Source organism: Impatiens glandulifera, chromosome 9, assembly GCF_907164915.1.
Source record: "Impatiens glandulifera chromosome 9, dImpGla2.1, whole genome shotgun sequence".
NCBI classification, from domain to species: Eukaryota; Viridiplantae; Streptophyta; class Magnoliopsida; order Ericales; family Balsaminaceae; genus Impatiens; species Impatiens glandulifera.
The window spans coordinates 33,294,156-33,317,853 of record NC_061870.1 but is presented as its reverse complement, the minus strand read 5'-3'; the positions used below and the strand labels follow the sequence as shown (position 1 = coordinate 33,317,853).

Genomic DNA, 23,698 nt, shown 5'->3' with positions numbered 1-23,698 from the left:
CGACGACGACCCCCGACGAAGACGTCGGAATCCCAGCGAAGGAGATGTCCGCTACTACTGGTATTCTTCCTCCTTCCTTTATTTCTTTCGCATTGTTTTGTTAGGGTTTAGGGAATGGAGATTTATTAGATAAATGTCACCGGCGGCGAAATACGGGTACGTCACGCAGGTGCGTCACGCAGGTGCGTCACGCAGGTGCGTCACGCAGGTGCGTCACGCAGGTGCGTCACGCAGTTTGGATATTTGTTTGGTTTTCTCAAAAATCAATGGAGCCCAATCTATGATGTAACTGCTATACTTACCTCCATCCAGGTATGGGTTTGTTTGATTTTGAAGTTGGAACTAACTAAACCAAGCTCACACTAAAAAATACAAAAAGTTATACCTAATTAGTTACATTGCTAACAACAACATGAGTCATGGATAGCATCTGATCAAAATTACATCGAAACTTATAAGGGTTCTATTTTTTCTGCAGTCGGTGCTTTGTGACCCGAACCCAAACTCACTTGGCAACTCAGAAGCTGCAAGGATGTTCAGCGAAAACAAATGCGAGTACAATATGAAAGTAAGGGAGGTTGTTGAGTAGAGTTGGACTGCAGACTACTTCTTTCCGAGGTGGTAGGGTGGTTTGTCCCTATAATAGAGATAGGGAGATTTTATTAGAACTTGAAAAATGTTTTCAACACTTTGTGAACTCTTGAATGGTGAACTACCAACAACATCACATATTTTCTTGGGTTCATTTTGGGGTATTCAGTTTCAGACAAATCTTGTGCATATATTGTTGATGATCCCCTCTGCCTATTAAGGTTGATTGCTTCAATTCTGCTACTCATTATTGTACTGAATTATGCTTATATCAGTTTTAGTGTTTGTGCCTTTTATGTTGGAATGATATATTCTACTACAAATTTTAACTTCAAATAATAACAATTTAACTATCTTGGAACTCTGTTAAAATTTATTTGTAAACTTTTATATTGTAAAGCATTACATTTACCTCAAATCACAACTTCTGGTTCACAAATCACAATTTATTTGTAACTATCCAGACTTGTTTAACCCTCTATAACTTGAAACTAAACCATTAAATCATTTCGTTCAAAATTCAAAGATTTACCTCAATCACACTTCTCTTATCAAATAACAAATAAAAAAAAGATAAATAAATTAAATGCTTGAACCAATTTAAATGAAGAATAATCTATAACAAATGTGTTATATATATACACAGTACATAGTTTACAGCAAAACTCAAATTGGCACAAAAGGAGACATCCTTCCAAGTGATCAGAAGTGATTAGCCAGCAGCTCACCAAGTGAATCTATTCTCGACATCTTTTGAGCAGGTTGAGTCATATTCTTCTATTGCATGACTGTCCATTACTGCATTATGATCAGAATTTGTCAATTGATGAAATGAAAGGACAACAAAATAATTACTATACAAACTATAATTAGTTGCACTCTACCTAATGAACTATGAGAAGGCTCATAATGTGGAAAACTTCAAAATAATCAAAAGTTCACCAACATTAGTTCAAGAGTCATTCAAACACTAAACTAAACCAACAACAACAATCAAAAGAAGCAAGTTAATTACCACTAAATCCAAAGTCCCAAGTCCATCATCTGGGTAATTACTCTTTAATGATATTATATCTGATCACTGAATTTCAATCTTATTCTTCAAACCACCATCAAGAACTTCCCATACAAGCTTATGCTTTGCAAAGTAACATTTCGCCACCAAATTCCCTTCATGTCTTGACTTATACTGCATCCAAACAAAACCAATGAAATACCCACAACTTAAAGTAATAACTAAATCCAAAATGAGTAGTACAAAGGAGAGGCAATACAAATTTGCAGGAAATCCATATTCATGTGTACCCACAACATCTAACTCTCATTTCTTTTAAGATGATTTAAGCAATCAGCAGTTATGCCCATCTCATTTTTAATACAATCACCATTTTTCAGTAATTTAAAGCCGATTAAAATGAGCAGGAAGGGAACTCAGATGAGATCAAGAATTCACAAGCCACTCACTGAATCCCTGCATTACATAATGAGTTTCAAGCAATCAGCAGTTATGCCCATCATCAAATAAAATATTGCAATCAAACCCTATATAACAATTCTATGTCCACAAATTCAACTTAGATAACAGAGAGCAGAAAACAAGGAACCATAAAAGAAGAAAGTGTTCTATCTTTATTTATTATTTTGATCAAGTAGTAATAATTCCCTAATGCACGGTAAATAGATAGAAGTTGCAAAATGGTAGAAAATCATGCATGTGCTTTATAAATATTCAGACTTGATGAAAGAACAAAAGTGCACCTTGCTCAGGGCATTAATCGCCATGATGATTTGCTGAATGTTAACAATCTTTCAGGAGATTCTTCAGAATCGTGAAGTTTGGCATTTTGCAGCAACACCTCCACCTAATTATTTTATATCAAACAACATCATTTGACAGATATCAGAAAAAGAAAGGCACTAGATACAAGTGTGTAACATTAACTCGGGCCTATACAAAAGGACAGTTAATATTTTATTAACCTGCTGGCAAAGGGGATTAAGCAATGCCGAAAGAAAATCAGCTTGTTTGTCCGGTGAAACATCTTCAACCCCAATTAACAAGCAAATAGCCTGTAAGCCATTATAGAAGTCATGTCAGGCCAACAAATATCTTGTCAATTATGTCTTCTTAAGCAACCAATTCGAGTAAAGGGTAAAAGTAAGTGCATACCTCAAAGAAAACTCCAGTTTACTGCGGCTCAATTCTTCCTACGACAGCCCAGATCGAAAGGGAAACTAAAAAAGATACTTTACTTGTTTGAGGATTACAATCTGATTGTAATGTACTGGAATGAGATTGGAAAAGGAGCAAGGAATCGGATCAAACGAATAAGATTGAAGAGGGATTTTTGCAGTTGCAATTGAAGTAGAAGAAAAGCTAGGTTTTGAAACGTTTAAGAAGGGTATTTAGATTACTTAGGGATTGATTTTGTAGATGTGTGAAAAATAGCTGACTGCGGCTTTCTTTCTATGGTCCGTTCGTTGCTGCGCAGACAGGTTGCTACGTGACGCATCCTGCGTGACGCATCCTGCGAATCTGGACGAATCGATGACGTTCTATAAACAAAATCTTCACAAATCAACACAAACAATCATATGTAAACGAAATCAACACAAAATATAAACGAATACAACAAATATAGTGAAAATTTTATCTTTTGGCCGTCGTCGTTCGCCGTTGGAGCCGCAGTTCGCCGTTGGAAGTAGTTCTTCGCCGCTCTACGCCATTGAATATAGTGGAATGGTCCACGGTGCCTCTTCGATCTGTTCTTCACCAATGAAAAGAAGAGAAATTTTTTTCCGCCATTAGGGTTCACCGGCGGAGAAGACATAGATGAGAGAGAAAATGAATCGAAAATGAAAAAAAAATTATGACTTTATAGGGTTCAGGGTGCGTCACGCATCTGGAGGGTGCGTGACGCATGGGTATAATGGTCATTAAAAAATTTGGGGGTCACCAGCGCTATAAAAAACTTGGGCCCGCACCAAACGCATTTAGCCCCTATTTTGGGGTCATTTCCTCAAATTTCCCGTTTGTTGATGGAGAGAGTTTACGATGAGAGTGGGGAAAAAGATTGCTGATGTCACTTTCAAGGTCGGAAAGACCATCGATTGGGAAGGCATGGCTAAGCTTATCGTATCCGATGAGGCTGGTAAGGAATTCGCTAATCTCAGACGTGCCTTCGATGAAGTTAATACATCTCTTCAAACAAAGTTCAGTCAGGTACTAGTAGTAACCGTCATTTTTATCTATCTTCCGAGATTCTACGCTATTTGGATCCTATCCTGGTTCGCCTTCAGTTTAAGTAAATTTCCTAGGATTTGTGTGTCTGTTTACTTGCTTGTGTTGTCATCTGATGATGCTTTCGTCTTTGGAGGTCATTGACTAGTTAGTTTAATCGGTTGATTAGGTCTCTGACTTTTGGCCCTAAGACAGATAGAGATATTCTATTGATTCCTCTTTCCTTGCTGATGTTGACGATCCATTTGGATGCATAATAAGAGAGAAATGGGGGAAATGTACACTTATCAATGATAAATTGGCACATTCTGTCATAATCTTTTCATCTTTAACCTTTGGAATAAGAAAAATACCACATAGTGCCATAACCTACATTATTTGGTCCATTACTTATATTCGTGATTTCAGATCTAGGACCTGCTATGTTCTTATTCTTATGTTTGTTGGTGATCTTCATCTCCTGCTTGGTTAGAAGATAATATGCAGCCCAGTTTGGTTTAGTAATAGGTTTCCCCTTGCTTGTGAGCCTTTAAGTCTCGTTTCCTTTATGACTGTTTGCTTTCTAAAATGCAGGAGCCAGAACCTGTTGACTGGGAGTATTATAGGAAAGGAATTGGCTCACGTTTGGTTGATATGTACAAAGAGGCCTACGATAGTATGTAAATTGATTTATTTGTTTCGCCATGTTACAAATACCTTAGCTTCTGTTGTTCTTATTAGTGATTAACTCTTATTGACTAAATCTCATATGTTTCTTCACTAATATCTAAGCTCGAAACATAGGCCTTGTATGAAAATTTATTCATGAGGTCACCTCTTATGTTTTCCATTTATCTCAATTTTCTCTCCATCATTTGCATAGTATTGAATATTATGATTTGATTGTTATTGATTGACACTTTTTATAATGTGCTGTAGGCATCGAAATTCCAAAGTATGTGGACAATGTCACTCCTCAGTATAAACCCAAATTTGATGCCCTGGTGAGAGCATTTATTACCTTTCTCTTAGGTGTTCATTTCTTGCAATGTCCGAATTTTTAACCTCTTTCTATTCGTTTATCTGAACCTGTGGTTGCTAGAGTTTCCTTAACATATTTCATTCTTTTTTTAAGTAACCCATGAGTAGTTCAATAAGCTTTATATACATTTTCATTCACTTCATAGAAGAGCATACAATTATTGACATATATTAAAGTTTAAATCCCAAATTTTCCCTCAAACTATCATGACTTCCACATTCTTTACCTAAACTTAAATACACCATTCTTAAAGCCAGCTCGCCACTAGATAACAAATTAGATTCTGTACTCAGTTACGTCATGTTCTATATAGTAAGGGTACTCCCTATTATGCCTTCTCTTCTTATTTTCAACCAAGGTATCTCATGAATTCTCTTAGTCTCGTCCCTTGTTATCTTCTTTACTATTAAATCTCATCCCTTGTTATTTTCTTTACTATTAAGTCTCCTCTATCTCCTTAAGATCATCACACCATCCTAGTCAACTAAAGTCTATCTCACACTCCATCTATCTCCTTTAGGTATGGAAATGTTAAAAATCTTTATCTACAAGATCAGTTGATGGGAGCTGGTTGAGATGCTTAAAAGGAGTATGTTTTTTGAATTTCAGTTAGTGGAACTGAAACAAGCAGAGCAAGATTCGCTGAAGGAATCGGAGAGACTAGAGAAAGAAGTCATTGAAGTTCAAGAGTTGAAGGTAACCTGATATCATCTGCTGTGAGATTGATTCTGCCGTGAAATATGTATTAAAATCCTTTTGACAATTACTTGACATAAAAAGATAAGCACCATGACAGCAGATGAATACCTTGAGAAGCACCCTGAAATGAAGAAGAAATTTGATGATGAGATCCGAAATGATTACTGGGGTTTCTGATGCATTCATTGAAACGCCCTATTTTATTCTCTTCGTTCTTCTACAATAACAAATGAAAAAAGCCACTTGTTTTGCCTGACCCGACGACCCCCTCAGAGGTCAAAGTTTATATGCAGTGCTGCACTCCTGCCCTTTTTGTGAGTTCTTGTGTACTCTGTTACAAAAAACTAATGTTGTAAATGAATGAGAATTTGTTTGATTGATTTTGGCACAATTAATAAAAGCTCCCGTTGAATGACTGGGTTAAGTTTTGATTTTCACTTAAACATATTAAATTGAAGTGAATGTCATGATTGTGATGTGCTATAAAAAAAAATCATTCAGTATCACTAAAAAGAAAGACTTCACCAATAAATCGTGTTCGTGATGAATTCAGATTATATACTTGCTAACCTCCTAGACTCCCTTCTAATTCATAATGTTGATTATACATTTAATAGGATGATCAACCAAAATCTCATTCACAAAATAGAAACCTTAAAAAAAGCTATAAATATATCTCAAATACAAACAAACAAAATATAAAACACTCCAGTCCAATGGTGGGATTCCTAGAGGCGACAGGAACATATCTCATCTTACATTATAAAGAATCCTCTTACAACAAATAATTTAACAGCTCCAAAACATTTCAGATCTACCCATTTATTTATTATTTTTGGCTGAATACATTTAACTGTATTTAAAACCCTAAAAAAAATAAAAAAAATAAAAATTACTAGTCATCCAACGCCCAAAGTTTTCTCTTAATAATAATTATTTGTCCTGGAGTTAGATTGATGATGTTATTTCCAAGGCTTAAAGCCGAATTGTTAGAAAGCGACGTTTTCACAGCGAGAGAGAGAGAGAGAGAATAGCAAGGCTCTTACTTCGTTCTTCTTAAGTCCTTAGTCGAAGTTTGGAAGCCATAGTCGGCGGCGCCGGCGAGTATGTGAATCCTCCGACGAATTAGGTATATAACCTTTCAATGAGCTTGTTTTGTAGGAGAGGAGAGATTTATAACTCTTATGTAGCCTGAACCAACGGTTGTGACAAAGTTTGAGCTTATCGTGTTCGAATTCCGACCAATTCGAACTCCAATCAACACTAAACCTAAGCTTACTCAGAATCACATGTAAGTATTAGATTTTCTTCTTTATATTCTCAATTATCATGTATTGTGCTAAGCTTCGTTTCCAATTTGTAATGCCAAGGTGTAGGAATTTTAATCAATTAGGGTTCTAAATGCAATCAATTCGATTTCTATTTCCTGTAACTCTATTTAGTTTGTTCAATCCGTGAGATGTATGACAATATAGGTTAATCAGTTGATTTCAGCACAAATTCCTTAATATATAAAACTAGGCATACTGTAATAATGCTTATTAAACTGTTAAGATTATTATCGCTCAGGAATGGAAAATACTACAGAAGTTGTGACAGTCAAGGATGACACCAATGAGAAAAACATATATAACCAGAATTTGGAGGATCAAAACCTTAACATCAATGAGGTTCAGACACCGAAGGTGGGGATGATTTATTCATCCGAAGAAGATGTTCGTAACTATTATATAGATTATGGTAAACATGTGGGCTTTGCTATAGCAAAAAAGAGCTCGAAAAACGGTGATGATGGAAAGACAAGGTACTTTTCATTAGCTTGTGCAAGAAATGGGAAGACAATAAGCACAGCTAAAAATTGTTTCTATCCAAGGCCTTCTACAAAGACAGATTGTAAAGCTAAGATCAATGTCACTGTTAGAGAAGACGGTTGGTGCATTATCAGCCGTGTCTATCTTGATCATAATCATACACTTTGTCCTGGAAAAGTGCAACATTTTAGATGCAAAAAAGTGCTCACTTCAGATTCTAAAGGAAAATCAGAGTTGATTGATCCGGCCGATGCAATAGTAAGTAGTAGAAGTCATCTTTCCTCTTCTGAAGCGAATCCACCGTCTGTAGAAAAGGATTTCGTCAGAATTGGAAAGTCGAGAATTGGAGATGTGGAGGCTCTATTTAGTTATTTTTCTCGTGTGCAGAGTAGGAATGCGAATTTTTACTATACTGTCGATGTTAACGAAGATTGTCGCATTAAAAATATCTTTTGGGCCGATGCAAGATGCAGGACTGCGTACGAGTCTTTTGGAGATGTCGTGACATTCGATACTTCCTATTTAACAAATGGATACGAGGTTCCTTTAGTTGTATTTTCTGGGGTGAATCATCACGGACAGTCTATACTGTTTGGCTGTGGATTAATATCTAATGACGATACAGATACATTTATTTGGTTGTTCAAGTCTTGGTTAATCTGCATGTCTGGGAGATCTCCCAAATCCTTAATTATAGACGAGCGAAAAACCATTCGAGCAGCAGTCATCGAGGTATTCCCGAATTCCCATTATCGGTTATGTCTTTGGAATATAATGAAGATGGCTTTGATGAAGCTCGGAAATCTTGTTGAGTATGAGGCAATCAAAAATTGTTTAAAGAATGCTGTTTATGATTCTCTCAAGCCTAACGAATTCGAAGAAAGTTGGCTGAGATTCGTAATGGAACATAAACTCGAGGGTAATGAGTGGTTGCAGTCTTTATATGCAGATCGACATTTATGGGTTCCAGCATTTGTTAAGGAATATTTTTGGGGCGGAAGTGAAAAGGCGATGAATTCGTTTTTTGATGGATACGTCCACTCTAAAACGACACTGCGACAGTTTGTCGAGCAATATGATATTGCTTTGAAAAGCAAGATTGAGAAGGAGGATAATTCGGATTTTGCTTCGTTTGGTACCACGATCCCGCTGATAACAAATCTTTCGATCGAGAAGCAATTTCAGCAAGCTTATACGAACGACTTGTTTAAGCTATTCCAAGAGGAGCTGAGAGGATTAATCTACTGCAATGCCTCGATGGTGAAGAGTGAAGATTCGGTAACTCTATATGAAGTGACTGAAAGTAAGTTAGAAAATGATGGATCCTCGTGGAAAGAGTTAGTTTATGAGGTTTTCTATTATTGTAAGGATGAAATTCGGGTTAAATGTTTGTGTTGTTTAGTGGAGTCGAGTGGAATCTTATGTAGACATGTTATGTCTGTCCTGATAAAAAACAGAATAAATGAGATTCCGTCTCATTATATCTTAAAGCGGTGGAGAAAAGATATTAAGCGGGGCTATACATTTGTGAAGAATAATGAAGAAAGGGGACAATGCAACTTGGGATTATGGCCATTATTGTGTGAAGTACTGGAACTTGGAAGTGTATCAGATGGTTGTCATGAACTTGTGGTTTCGTTATTAGGAGAAGTGAAACAGAAGCTTCTTGATTGCGATGCTTTACAAGCTGCTGCTTCTAATCACGATTTGAAACAAAATACGCAATTGAAGCGAAAAGAATTGAAAGCAGAAGTAGTAGCAAGGAAAAAAGGAAAGAAGGTGGACATGAGTAGCATTTTTTTGAAACAGGTAATTTTGTGCCATTTATCTATATATCATCATGATGAACCAACAATAATAATAATACAGTGTGTATTTGCAGGTTGATAAAACTACTCATCATACTAGAGTTTTTGGAAATAAAGATAACCCTGGCGTTGTATTTCCATCAGATAATGGTGGGGCTGTAACAACCGAAAAGCGAGAAAGTTTTGAAGTAAGAAACAACTCGAATATGAGCAAGATGGTATCAATTTTTTTTGGGAATCTGATTTGACTTGTGTTTGTTGTATTCAGACTGGCGAAGTTCACAGTGGAGGTTTCTCGACAGGAGGATAATTGAGGATAGATAAGAACATAAATAAACTCATGACTTCAAAATCAGAGTAAAGAATGTATGTATTTTGTGTACTAGTTGTTAGCCCATAATATATATATATATATATATGGCACCTTAACTTGAGAATGATGAGAGGGTTGTATAGGAAATTAGATATTTGATTATATATATATATGCTTAAACAAATGGGGGTTAGAGCTAGTTTTAAGGACTAAACAGTAACTATATAAATATAATTATGTCACAATTTGAATCCTTTAATTTTATTTTCATGATAAAATTTTGATTTTTTTCAAGTTATATATATGTTTATTATTTATATTATCTAGACTGTATTTTGGTTCAATTGTTTTGTAACTGTTATTATTTGATTATTAATATTACATTTTATATTAAACTCTTTAAATTTTGTTTGATTTTTCTTAATAACTATTAAAAATAGGTTTGAAATAAAATATTATCCATAATTTAAATAAACTATTTTTGAAACATAATATGGAGAATATTAGATTATATTAATAAAAAAGAATAATTAAATTAAAAGTGAAACTTCTTTAAAATTAAAACAAATAAACCTAGATATTCTAAAAATCAAGGCTAAGATATATGATTATTAGATTGATTCAGCTAGCTTATTCATTCCAGATAAAGAAATAACTTATTTTGAATCAATTGGCAATAATGAATGTATTAGATACAAAATGATTGAACTGCAATGACATTCAATCATCAATTATTCTCTCTGTGGGGGAATATTTTACTGTCATATGTTACCTGTTTGAAATATAAAATCAATAATTCTCTCATAAAAATACTTTAAAATATTATCTTCTAAACTGCTATTTTACAACAATTATTATTATTATTGTCAAAACAAACAGAATTGTATCAGGTTTGTGGGGTTTCATTGTTAAGATCAGATTATCCATAAACAAAACACACACAAATAGAGATACTACCAATTTCACATGAACAAAATCATTCTTCTTGCTTCTTCTCAAACATTAAACATTGAACCAGCTCCAATATTTCCTTTCTCATATTGGAAGTAACCGAAGGAGTGACTTGTTCGCTCACCACATATAACCATAGATCAGTTAGCTTCACGGGGATGACATTGCTGTAAAACCACTCGATAACGGTTCTTGTTATGGCACAAACATATATGCCGCAATCATAACCGTTCATTTGTTGAGGGGTTTCGGCTACCAGATATTTACTAGAAATACCCATATGTGAATAAACATTACTATGGAGATTCCTGGCATGTACATTGTTAAACCCTCCATAACTATCATGGTGCACAAACACTCTAGCATTCCTATGAAATATCAACACACTCCAGTGGCTCCCTCCTTCTGCTACCGTCACATCATCATTGTTGTTAACAGGAAATATTACCAACTTTTTATCAGCAAGTTTAAGGGGCGCTAGGAAATCACCTAGACTGTCTTTGTCTGGACAATTTAATATCCAGAATGAAATTGAAGGTGACACAAGTAACACTTCTTCAGAAGGATGATGATGAAAACTCGAAAGATAGCTGAAATAGAACTCTATGATACGATCATTGAGGAACTCGGGACCACTCAGAATATCCAGATCTGACTGTCTGAGTATAGCATCGTTATGGCTGAGGATGATGTTATCCGTGGATCTCCCCATTCTGTTGTTGATGTTTGAATCCTGATATGGTGTTTTGAAGATAAAATTAGATAAACCCTAATACAAGAATTATAAGCTATATTTTATCTACAATCTATGCCCTAATTCCAACATCCATCCTGACAATCCAGCCCTTGAATCAATGGGGGACAGTGCCCTTCAGTTCTTCTACTCTACTTATGTTGTTGTTTCTAGTTACTCAACAGATCTTGTTCAACTTGAGTCTTATCTCACAAGATCCAACAGATCACTAATTGTCTAAACACCAACCAAACTTAACTTTCTTGACCTGGAAACCTGAAGCTACTTTGTTATATCAAACAGACAAAATCATAGAAGCAAAATCGACAAGAACAGTCAATCATAACATAAAAGATAAGGAAACGAATCGGGATTTCCAAAAACAGACACACACAAGTAGCAGATATATGAAAATCAAGAACTAATTAATGCAAGAGAAACATAGTATACCCCCACGATGAGAAGCTTCTACTTAGCTTCAAGAAATAACCCTACGCCAAGAGACCTTCAAGAAGAAGAAGAAGAAGGCGTCCTGAGTCAGTGAACCGACTTCCGGTGAGTTTCTCCTTGCTCGTGGAGATATATATATATATATATATATATAGGTAGATTATGGACTTTGAAAATATTTATATGAATGAAAAATAAATAAATAAATAAATTACCCTTTTGGAAGTTAATTAGTTAATACACTAATTAAAAGGGAACTCAAATAATATCCAAAAGAGGACCAAAATAAACATTTCTGGCGCTTCTATTTATTTGTAATGTCTATCTTTTCTTATAACAGTAATAATAAAGAGAGGGGAATCAATTGCACCAGTAAAACAAAATAATATATTAAAGCACAAAGGATCTATTATAACATTCTCTCAAGTAATAAATTGGTGTTCCAGACAAAACCGAAAAAATAAATAAAACAAAGCTAAAAATGGTTTACAAGATGATGATTCTGCTGCTGTACACAAAAAAGAACAACCATAGAGACAGAAAAAGAAATACAAGTCTAATGATGATTATTGGACAACTTATTGAGCATTAATGGTAAAAAAACAAAACAAAACAAAACAAAAGTGGTTGTCCTCATAATATATATATATATATATATAATTGTTCATTGATCTTGATCATGCATACTCTGGGTTGCGGGCCAAAGCTTCCTGGTAAATCATATCCTTTATATCCTCTTCTGACAAGGGTTGATGCTCGAAGTCGAATGAGAAAGGCTTTAGGCACACCGGTTCATCCGCTATGTCGTGTAATCTTTCCAGGTATGGATGAGCCAAAGCTTCTTCAACTGCATGCAAACATCAACACAATCACAATCTTTGATTCTTGTACTCGGAGGATCAAGTAAAAGGTAAAAAGTACCTGTGATTCTTGTAGTGGGATCAAATGTGAGCATTCTGTCCACTAGATCAAGAGCTAATGGATGGACATGTGGGAAAATCGTCTTTAATTGTTGACGAGGATAGTTAGGAAGCTGCCGGATATATCTTTTTGCATCTTCATTCCTCACAGACCTAAGATCAGACTCGCTAGGTGTGCCAAGAACCTAGTATTTAAACCAACCAATCAATCAATCAGCTACAAATTCGAATCAGTTAGACTAGTTAATAAATATCAAATTACCTCTGTTAATAAACGGAGCTGATGAACGTGATCTTTCCCTGGAAATAGAGGCTTTCTGTTCATAAGTTCAAGGTAGATACAACCAACTGACCACACATCTATTGCTGCAGTGTAATCTGAAGAATTCAACAACAACTCGGGAGCCCTGTACCATCTTGTAACTACATACTCAGTCATAAATTCATTCTCTGATGTTGGACGGGCCAGACCAAAATCACATATCTTCAAATCACAATTCGAATTCACCAACAGGTTACTAGGTTTCAGATCTCTGTGGATGATATTTGCCGAATGTATGTATTTCAGTCCTCTAAGAATTTGGTACAAGAAATACTGCAAATCATAAGATCAGATCATAAGAATCAATCACGACAGACAACTACAAGCAATAATAATATCAATCCTTTAAATACCTGGCAGTGCTCCTCCGATAAGCCTTGGTTAGATCTAATAATTTGATGAAGATCTGTGTCCATTAGTTCAGTAGCAATATACACATCAGTAAACTCTCTCCTCAGTGGTGGAGGAATAACATCTTTTATGGCGGTTACCTGTAATTATTATTATTACTATTATTCATCGGATCACTTTTTGTAGTAATAGTAAGTAGTAACTCACGTTCTCATGATCCAGATGGCTGAGGAGTTTGATCTCCCGAAGAGTTCGCTTCGCATCCATATAGTTATCGAAAGCATTTGCAATCTTCTTCACAGCAACCATCTCATTTAGCTCCGTATTCAACACCGAGCTTCATCGCATCAAGCAAACAAACAAACATGGCAGAATTCAGCACCACAGAATCCAATCCAATCCAAATCAAATCAAATCAAATGAAACACGTAACCAGCTAGAGATTAAGAAGAAGATAGTTATATACCAGACTATACCGTAGGCTCCACGACCAATCGGCATGATCGGTGGCCTGTACTTGGCGGTTACCTCGAAGTTATTGCCGAAGATGTTGTAGTTGATGAACTTTCCACCGTGAGTAACCTCCGTCGGAAAATCAGGAACGCGTCCGGCCGAGTTAACATCCGCCATCTCAATGATCGATCAGTTTCTTCTGAATTGGATTGAACACAGTTCCAATGAATGAATGAATGAATGAATGGATCTTCTCTCTGGTTAGTCCTACTAACTAGTAATTCATTTATAAATATGAAAATGACGATTTCAAGGAAAGTGGTAGGAAGGGGTTAAGAAAACGCGCGGGAGGACGCGTTTGGAAAATCAGCCACTTACGCCACTCACCACTCTCTCTCTCCGGGGGCCTGATCATGAATAATGACTTTTTTTTTTAATTTTATATTCTTTTTTTACTAACATAATAATAACTTATTTATTTATTTATTTATTAGTCAATATTTTCAACGGTCACCTTCTTCCACCTGCTTGTCTGCCTTATGCAATAATTATTGCCCTCTATTCTTTGTTATCTTCTTATTTTTTTATTTGTTTTTAAGACGACTTAACAAACCAGTTTTAAACGTATAATCAATTTCTCACTTTTTTTTTTTTTTAAATTAAACTATCTTAATAAAGTATTACATAATCTAAATAGATAAATATTATCTTCTATTAATAAAATATAAAAAGTCATTTTTAAAATATCTACAGAATAATTATGTTATTTTAAGTAAGGACTTACATATGCAAAACTAATGTATTAATAAAGTCCATTTGCACCATCCTTCACGCAAATGAATTAGCATGTGCACTAATAAATTTAAATATTCTATTATTGAAGATATTTTCATATATTTTTTGAAAGAGTCAAAAAGTATACTGCATAAAGAAGTAAAAAACAAGTCATAATCACTAAAAAAAAAAATATATCAACTCCAAATAAACATCAACAACAAAAAATACTAATATAATTTCTTAGTATCTGGAGGCTTGGATAAGACTTAAGAGTGTAGTCAATCTCCAACTTACTCTAATAATTATATTTGAGTTACCATAAGTAAATATATAAATAATAATTGTACAACTAGCCAATATAGTAAATAAAAGGAAAATTAAATGCACAACTTGACATTATTATTAATTTATTATAGTGAATAGAAAAATGCAGAATTTGGCTTTATTCTGACTTTGACACCTAGACCATCAAATTTGACTCATTCATAGCTAGTTAAATTTCTGAAAAAGAGAACATAACGCGGTTATTTTCCTAAAATTGTAAAGTTAAAATAAAAAAAGTTATTTTGGTGTAATATATGATTGTTTAGGATCTAATTCAAATATTTTACAGATCACCATTTTTATTGTATTTAATATAAAAGTAATGATTCATGTTGTTTATTAATCAATGATCCATAAATTTTATTTGGTATAGATTATTATAATTTGTAATAAATATTTTTTATCAAAAGATGATAATAATAATAATAATAATAAGCTCAACAATCTGCATAATTGTATGTCCTTCAAATTGTCCACTATTTTTATTAAATAAATTTAATGATAATTTATAAATTGAGTAGCTATGAATGAGTATATGTAGTTATACCAGAATTATTTATAAACTATCTTAGTCTTTCATATATGTACTCCATTATTTCACTATTCAAACTTAACATAATTATTCTTATTAATTGTTAATTTTATATTTGATCAATAATTATAAAATAATGAAAAACATACCCCATGAAAATAACTCAAATGCAAAGAAGTTGATAGACATGTTAATGAATATCAATATATTTTATTTTAATGCCAACACAATGTACATGTCCCATATATGTGACAACTACTTAGTACTGTGTGTTTTCCACCTTACCATTTTGTTATATGTGGTTGCAAAGGTCTGCATTCTCCATGATAATGACTTCTTGTTTGAAAATAATTGAAACCCTGCTTTCAAATTATCATATTCAAGCTCAAAACAAAATTTCAAATTTCAAACCTATTGTCATTTATACTTGGGAGCTAATCTTAAAGTAGCTATAACATAATTTATATAAAGATAATTTTGGTTAACTCTGTTTAAAATACTATATAATTACTAGGAGAGATCATTTAGTTCAAAATATGATGAAAATATATAATACTAAATCATAACAAAAACCAGCCAAACAAGATGAAAATAAAGCCAAATGCCTGTACTGTCTTCTTATTAATTGGGATTGAAATGGCCTCCAAGAGACAAAACAAACTTCAAAATCCATAGTTTGCAGGAAAAAGGAACAAAATACTACTAGACCTAGACCAATTTCAAAACCCAAAAACTAGCGAAATTATTATAATGAAACTTTTCTCCCAGTCTATCCAACCATCTTCACCCCATGAAACATCTCCTCGACCTCCTCCAATTCATTAAGCTTCAGCAAAGCTGTAATAAAAAGGATAGATAGAAAACATCAATAACCAGATCATTGTGCACCAGACTAAAAGATAATATTTCACACATTTTGTAGAGACTTACCCCAACTCAGACAGCTTCTGGTGAGATTCAGCATAGTCAGCAAAGAAAGCATCTTCATCCTGCAACCAGTTGTAAAACTCAATGTTAGGCAAATATTTTGAGATAAGAAAAACAGAAGTGGTCTAAGACATTTAGTTGCACTAACCGCAGCATATTTCTCAACCAAGGGGCGGAAAACTGGGTCATCAAGGAGAACCTTGTCAGTTGGCAGCTGCAGGAGACCTTCCTTCTCTCCACTCAATAGTTCCCTAAAAAGGAACAGGATTGTTTTATTAGTCACAAATGCAAAGACAACTCGGAAAAGGGGAAACCAACAGATATATAATAATCATACTTGAAGTAAGAGTTGTCAAAGATAAGAGGATTTGAAGTCCATGCACCCTCAAAACCTGAACGTTCTTTGTGGCACCTACCCTGAAAATTTTAGCATCCATGTTAGCAAATTATTAATCAATCAATGTTTATCAATCCAAATTACTACAGAAGAATAAATACGAACCAAAGTGTGACCACCAGAGAGAGCAACAATATCCTGGTCAGTGAGACCCATTTGTTTGACGAACACATCTCTCAAATGGTCAGTTCCTGCAATTAAACACAGAAATTTTAAATTGGGAAGGAATGCATAGCTCATATGAACAGCCAAATTCAATCTTATTAAGTTTAGTTTTATATTTAGTTTTATGATTCTCAAAGAAACTTACCCTTAGTGGCATCGGGCAAACGACCTTCAACTGGTGGTTCAGGCTTGTCCTGGTATAGATAAACATTTTACAAGCATTAGAAAACTATGAAATTCATCAAGGAAATAATGTTGTGAAATCAAAATTTGCACTGATTGTTAATGTGGATTGAGTTTTCATTGGCATATAGAGTGCTGAGTCAAATCAAATCTAAAAACAACAAAAGCACTCAGGTATGCTACAAAGAGACCAAAAACAGTTATCATGACTAAATAATGAGTCATCAAATAAATCCTACTGCCATAGTGTCACTTCAGTCTCAACAAATACAGTAAAGAAAATGATGTGTATCAACAGAATAAACTAAAAAGGCTTAAAACATCCTTCAGTTCAAGAAGCACAATTATGTTTCATAATATAGTACAACAATTATAACCAAATCATTGAAATGACTATATATAGAAACACTATGCAATGGGAAAAGACAAACAAAGCTACGCCAATCAGCATTTACAACCTATCTAATTACCTAGGCACCTAAATCAAAAGATATATCAAATTTGGACTATTGATGTATAGCAGTAACACAGTATTAATACTGAGAATGAAACGTGGATATGTTAAGGAACTTCACTAACCTCCCTTCCAGGGTGGAATGGAACATCTGGTCCACCAGTAACTTCAACGGCAACAACTCCGGCCAACTACATAAAAGGAACAAAAATTCTTATACTAATGTCTACTAAATGCTATAGAATGTTAATCCGCTTTGGTTATACACTGTAAGAAAAGAAAACAAACCTGATAGAAGTCTCCATAAGAGATAATCGGGAATTGTTCCTTAATTGGCTCCAACAACCTAACAGCGATATCTAGGCCATTGTTAGCACCGTGAGCTAGCTCAGCACTGTGCTTCATTGTTCCGAATGGTCCTCCAGTCTTAGATTGAACATCATAAGTTCCAGCAGAATGCCATCTATATTTAAGATTTAACTATCGTTTATCACACAGCAAAACCTAGATGTATCTAATATGAATGTACGCATTAATAAACAAACATACGCTATACGGAGCATGAGAGGCGCGCAGCTCTTCTCAGCGATGAGTCCTCTCAGCTTCCTCTTGGCCTTGTCTACGGCCTTCTTGTAGTCCTCACCGACGGTAGGGTAGCTCTTTCCCATAGCTTTCGTTTCTAAAGAAAATAAACTCCAAAATAAGCACGTCGATCATAATCATTTGACAAAAGATGCAGATATGATAAAGAAGTATATAAAAGCAATCCGTCATCCGTATCTCTCTATCGATCTATTCATCATCATCAGATCAGATAAACCAGATCGTTTTAGCAAATGTATCTATGATCAAGACACACAACTTCATGCATTTCACATTAAACGATACAGAAATCAACACGGCATTGGAATTCAACATATAGATCTGAGTTTAACAAGTCAAAATAGCAAGAAATGGTGACGATCTAGATCGAATGAGAGCTAACCTTGTTTTCGCAGAGAGAGATTGAATGAAAAATAGAGAGAAAGTATGAGCGTGAGTAAGACACGAGTACTCCTTGAGAGGATGATTGTATATATATAAGGTCTCGGAGGAGAAGAAGTTTCTAGTGGCTTAATGTGAACCCTTGGATTGGGAAGGAATTGGAAAGCCGATCAAGATGAAATTAAAATTTTGGAAACAAAATGGAATCAGTCTATTAAATAAATGGGTACACATTGGACAAGGCGGATTATTTTTGGTTGGTGATTAATAATATTTTGACATATCCAATTACCTAAATCTCCTTCAGATCATAAAGTTTTGTTGTAGATTATCTTGTAATAAAATATTTGACATCAGAAATAACTATTTTAAAATAATTTATTTTATATTTCAAAATATAAAAAAAAATCACCTTCAAGTCTATCCTTAAAGTATAAAGTATTTTAACTTTTTAAACAAAAATATATCATTATATTTTAAAATTTTCTTGCAATTTATCCTTCTTTTCTCCCTAGCCAATTTCCTTTACAAAAAAATTATCATAAAAATAACTAATCATAATAATTCTGATTAAAATATAAAGATAACAATTGTATATTATAAACTTGCTTTTAGGGTCATTTTAGTCATTTGTGTGACCCTCACCTTTTATAAAAAAAATTAATTACAAACTGTCGCAGGTTTACAGGTGTGAACGCAATGATAATGGAAAGATGCCGGGAAGGTGAGTTTCTCAAATAACAGTCAAAGGCTCTTAAGATATCTGACAGTCCAATATCTATTCACACAATTTAGACTTTTTTTTCTTTCTTCGGTTGTCGTCACCAAAAGGATGAAACGATCACAGTACAATTTAATTGACCGAGGTTAATGGACCTCACGAGTAATGCCAGAATATTTTGTCTAATAAAATATTGCCATGTGGATAAAACCACGTCATGACGTTCGACGTGGATTTATAAAATAATATTTATAATAAAAAATCAATAAAACTGGAAAATAAAACAATAAAAATATTTAAATTTAAATAATATGTATTTTTAAAAGTAATTTAAATATTGAACATAGCAAAATATTAATTATCCTTTTATACTATTTCTTAATTTTATAATAAATAAAATTTATATTTTTAAAAAAAATATATATATATATTTAATACTTTAATACTATTATCTTTCATTTATGTTTTGAACACACAACTCAATGTAATCTTGACCATTGAATAACTTCAATTTTTTAAGATAAAAAATTATTAATAAAAGATTGACTAACAGATAAAAATTCCCAAAATATTAATGTTTTTAAACTAAAATATGTGTAAAGAATATGTTCCTGAAAATTGTAGAATATCTATTTTGACAAAAAAAAATGAAAATTTAGAATGCCTAGTTAACATGATCTTAAAATTACATTAAAAAAATAAAAATATATATTATTGCAAATTCCACCAACAAAATGTTATTAGTTCTATCAAATCATTATCATCTGTAATTCGTTTTCTATTTCTCAGCTTGTTGTTTGTTGTGTAACTTTGTTAATCCAAATTTATTGTTTTTAGTTTTTTAACTTAAAAAGTTTTTAACTGATTTTAATAAAATCCATATAAATTTAAATAATATTTGTTATGAACTCATTCTTAGTATCTGAAAGTTGAAAAATAATAATACTTATATTATTGTTGTAATATTTAATTAATAACATGATAATAAAATAAATTAATTAGTCAGTAAGTAATATTTTACTTGGAAAAAAGACCAATAAGTGAAAGAAAAAAAAACTCATAGATTATAAATTATTTTCACCTATATTGGCTTTAAATATTAGATATATAAATAAAAAATTGTCAATAAATTAATAACTATCTAAATAAGTTTAAATTTTGAAGTTTTTATTCATAATTCTCTTATAATTTAATTTATAATTAGATTATGATTTAATTCACAATATGAACATTTACAAATAAGAATGTTTAACAAAGGGTATCACATATTCTGGGTAAGTCTTGCAAGCTTGGGCTAGAGCAGCCCAACCAAATTTATTAAAAGCCATTACTATTATTGGTCAATTTGATTGTTTTTTCTTAGTTTTTTTTAACTCTTTTATTAATTATAAATAAGAAAAATAATTTAAATGTATAAAAGTAAAAAAAAAATATATTATCAATGTAGGATACTATTTAAATTAAAAATATAAATTTTATAATAATTAGGACAAACCAAAACTTTTGACTGGCCTAATCATATTATTGATCGTGTGATATTATTTATAGTTAATTTTAGTTATTTATGACCATTTGAAAACTAAAACAAATTAATTTTCATCATAATTATAAGAAAAAACAATACCTCTAAAATACATTTAAAATGTAAAATTTGAATTAGTCTTGATTTATAATCCATATTTTTTCTTTTATTTTTCTTTCTTATCTTTACACAACCAAATATGTTTTGTGATCCCATTATTGAAACATAACTTAAATATTTTGTTTAGGCTTATTAAAAGATTTATATCACCCACTCATTCAGTAGATAATTACTCATGAGGATTTGACTTAGGGCTATTACAAAAATTGACAATGAACACCAAATTAGTTATAGTGTCGAAAATTTCCTTACAAAATCAAAAGTGTTAAGTTCAATTCTAGCTAAGATGTTCTCATTAAAAAATAATATATACTATTAGTATTATTTTAGCTATCCGGAATAAATTGGATTAAAAAAAACAATTGTCGAAATTTCTAGAGTCTCATTAAAATTGTCTAGGAATCCAAAGTTGAGTGCCAATTAATGATTTGGCTTCAATAGGCAAAATTTTCCTGAGATAGCCAATTGGGTCCCTATCAATACATTATTTCAATTTTCCAATTAAAGCCCATTATTATTCATTTTTCTCCTTTCTATTATTAGATCGTATTTAAATTTTGCCCAAGAAAAATTGGAGCAAATGACACTAAAGATTAGTGTATTTGTAAAAAGTGTCGGCGTATAAAAAGACGCGGGTGACACTTTTATTTATTTTGGACGAAAATGTCTCTGTTATGAGACGCACCCGCGAAACGCACCCGCAAAACGCACCCGCGAGACGCATCCGACATTCGCGAGACGCACCCGACAATCGCGAGACGAAAAAAAAAATTATAATTTGAAAAAAAATAAAAAATCATCTCGCGAATGCCGGTTGCGTCTCGCGATTGATGACGTCTCGCGACAGTGACAATTTCGTCAAAAAAATATAAAAGTGTCACCAACACTTTTTTTTTTTGTTTTTTATGAGGGGTAAAAATGTCAAATAACCTAATTTTAAGGCCATTTAATCAAATTTCCAACCTATGTGAAGGATGAGAGTGGATTATTTCTTATGCTTTTAGAGTGAGCATAACACGACCCTCCAATCTAGCGTCCTATTCAAGAAAAGTATAGTTCTTCAATATTTCTAATACTATATCATTTATATTTAAATAATTATAATTTATTTATGATTCATCCATTTATTTTGTGTGGTATCCTTTACCCAATCATTTTCTTATACAATTATTTTAGAGAAATAAAAACTAAAAGAGATTGCAAGTTCAACCCAAATTTATTATTCACTAATTATTTGTAATTTTGTAAAAACATAAAATTAAAATTATACTTTAAAAGACTAGAAATTAAATGAAAGAAGTTACGATAGCTAGAGCTGATTTTAATAGAGGAGATGGGTCCTGGGATGAAAAACTCATTTATAAATTCATAAAAAAAATTACAATTTTTGTCACAATTAGGATTATATTTAAAAAAGTTATTAAAGTTCAAAATTAAAGTGACTTTTTTTTAGTTAGGTACAGTATTTTTTTATATTTATTTTATCATTATCCCAAGAACTTTTTACTTTATTTATATAAAACTCATATGAATGTGGTTGGTAATAATGGAATTATTGACATTGAAATTGGAAACTTTTTACTTTATTTATATAAAACTCACCATTATGTTATAATGTTTGGTAATAATGGAATTGAAATTGAAGGTCAATTCTAATTCTTACGATTCGTTCTTATGTTCGTTAGAATCACTAATATTAAGAATTATAATAGAAACTAGAATTTTAATGAAATTCAATCTAGTATAATTTTATTATATTTAGTTCGGAATTATAATTTCAATATTTTTTTCTTTTTTCAAATAAATTAACTTATTATTTTATCATTTAAAATAAGATTAAATATTCAATCAATAATTTTGTTTTTGAATTTAGGATATTCAAATATCAAACCAAACTTTTTTCCTTTTAATTTTAGTAAATTAATATTTTGAACTATATATATATATATTAATTTAAAAAGCTAACAGGTTCAACCGATATTTTATTTTTTAATTTAAAAAGTTAAAATTTCGAACTGATGTATATTTTTTAAAATTTATGAAGTTAACATGTTTAATCGATATTTTTTTAATAAAAATTAAAAAAAAAAAATTTAAAAAAAATTTGAGCTATCCTAATTAGTAATATCAAATTAATATTGTAAGAAAATAGATAATATATATTGAAATTATTTTTATTATATATATATTTTTCAAACATACAAATTGATATTGAATTATAATTTAATGTCAATTCTCATTAAATTAGAGAATTATAATTCCAATGTCAATTTTAATTCAAATTCCACTTATCCAAACATATTCTAAGCTCTTTTGATATATTTTTTTTAAATACAGTTAAACTATTTCATTAAAATCTCAAAAGTGGGAGGATCAAGAATCAAAGTTAGACAAATCTTGACTATGATTAAAAGATGACAATTAAATGACCCCAAAAATCCTAATTAGTATCAATCAAACATACAAGAAAAAGAAATTACAAACAAAGATTACAAAATATATCAAATCCTAATTATCTCAATTAAGATTTTTATTTCCATACTAACTTGATGTTTTAACAGATTGTCTTCCTATTCCCTTTCCCTTTCTCTTGCAATGAAAGAATAATGAACTAAAGAAGTTGATGAATACTGTATATTCTCATTTTGAGTTCTTTCTTTATATGAACCCGTTCTGATTTGATAGAAAGAATTATTCTTCAGGATTTCCAGACTCTTCACCTTGTTATTCTCATCTTGAATTTCGAGATCAATGTCTTTATTTCTTCAACTTCAGCTTTGGAATCCTCAGCAACTTAGGATTCCTCTGTATCAATCTTGAATTCTTTTCTTCCTGTTGATTAACCTTAATATATTCCTCTTTGTTTTCATCAACAACCATTTTAATTTGATTTGATTGAGAACCCTCAACTATATCTTTCACCTCTGT

At 32.2% G+C, this 23,698-nt stretch overlaps 5 protein-coding genes and 1 long non-coding RNA gene across 6 annotated transcripts; 2 read left to right on the top strand and 4 right to left on the bottom strand.

Annotated features, from left to right (window-relative positions):
• Window positions 1–2,429: 2,429 nt before the first annotated feature.
• LOC124914055 lies at window positions 2,430–2,987 on the bottom strand. The gene is made up of 3 exons (XR_007096798.1): window positions 2,762–2,987; window positions 2,572–2,661; window positions 2,430–2,453 (listed from the first exon to the last, which is right to left on the bottom strand). It is a non-coding gene; the product is annotated as an uncharacterized LOC124914055 (long non-coding RNA).
• A 642-nt stretch (window positions 2,988–3,629) lies between these two features.
• LOC124915613 (ATP synthase subunit d, mitochondrial-like) lies at window positions 3,630–5,943 on the top strand. Its single transcript, XM_047456371.1, has 5 exons — window positions 3,630–3,814; window positions 4,406–4,487; window positions 4,751–4,815; window positions 5,463–5,549; window positions 5,628–5,943. Exons 1-5 carry the CDS (start codon window positions 3,647–3,649, stop codon window positions 5,727–5,729), a joined length of 504 nt encoding a protein of 167 aa, XP_047312327.1. The 5' UTR covers window positions 3,630–3,646; the 3' UTR covers window positions 5,730–5,943.
• Window positions 5,944–7,123: 1,180 nt separating this feature from the next.
• LOC124916297 (protein FAR-RED IMPAIRED RESPONSE 1-like) lies at window positions 7,124–9,176 on the top strand. Its single transcript, XM_047457022.1, has 3 exons — window positions 7,124–8,700; window positions 8,821–9,084; window positions 9,173–9,176. The coding sequence occupies exons 1-3, from the start codon at window positions 7,124–7,126 to the stop codon at window positions 9,174–9,176; spliced, it is 1,845 nt and encodes a 614-aa protein (XP_047312978.1).
• Window positions 9,177–10,353: 1,177 nt separating this feature from the next.
• LOC124915320 (NEDD8-specific protease 1) lies at window positions 10,354–11,164 on the bottom strand. The gene has a single exon (XM_047456014.1). The coding sequence runs from the start codon at window positions 11,145–11,147 to the stop codon at window positions 10,461–10,463; it is 687 nt and encodes a 228-aa protein (XP_047311970.1). The 5' UTR covers window positions 11,148–11,164; the 3' UTR covers window positions 10,354–10,460.
• An 843-nt stretch (window positions 11,165–12,007) lies between these two features.
• LOC124914586 (mitogen-activated protein kinase 3) lies at window positions 12,008–13,929 on the bottom strand. Its single transcript, XM_047455168.1, has 6 exons — window positions 13,678–13,929; window positions 13,419–13,548; window positions 13,214–13,351; window positions 12,801–13,133; window positions 12,540–12,723; window positions 12,008–12,465 (listed from the first exon to the last, which is right to left on the bottom strand). Exons 1-6 carry the CDS (start codon window positions 13,839–13,841, stop codon window positions 12,296–12,298), a joined length of 1,119 nt encoding a protein of 372 aa, XP_047311124.1. The 5' UTR covers window positions 13,842–13,929; the 3' UTR covers window positions 12,008–12,295.
• Window positions 13,930–15,889: 1,960 nt separating this feature from the next.
• Window positions 15,890–18,561, bottom strand: LOC124914458 (L-ascorbate peroxidase, cytosolic). The gene is made up of 10 exons (XM_047455014.1): window positions 18,409–18,561; window positions 17,973–18,102; window positions 17,712–17,886; window positions 17,549–17,614; window positions 16,932–16,980; window positions 16,727–16,812; window positions 16,562–16,641; window positions 16,373–16,475; window positions 16,228–16,286; window positions 15,890–16,134 (listed from the first exon to the last, which is right to left on the bottom strand). The coding sequence occupies exons 2-10, from the start codon at window positions 18,089–18,091 to the stop codon at window positions 16,119–16,121; spliced, it is 753 nt and encodes a 250-aa protein (XP_047310970.1). The 5' UTR covers window positions 18,092–18,102; window positions 18,409–18,561; the 3' UTR covers window positions 15,890–16,118.
• Between the last annotated feature and the right edge of the window lie 5,137 nt (window positions 18,562–23,698).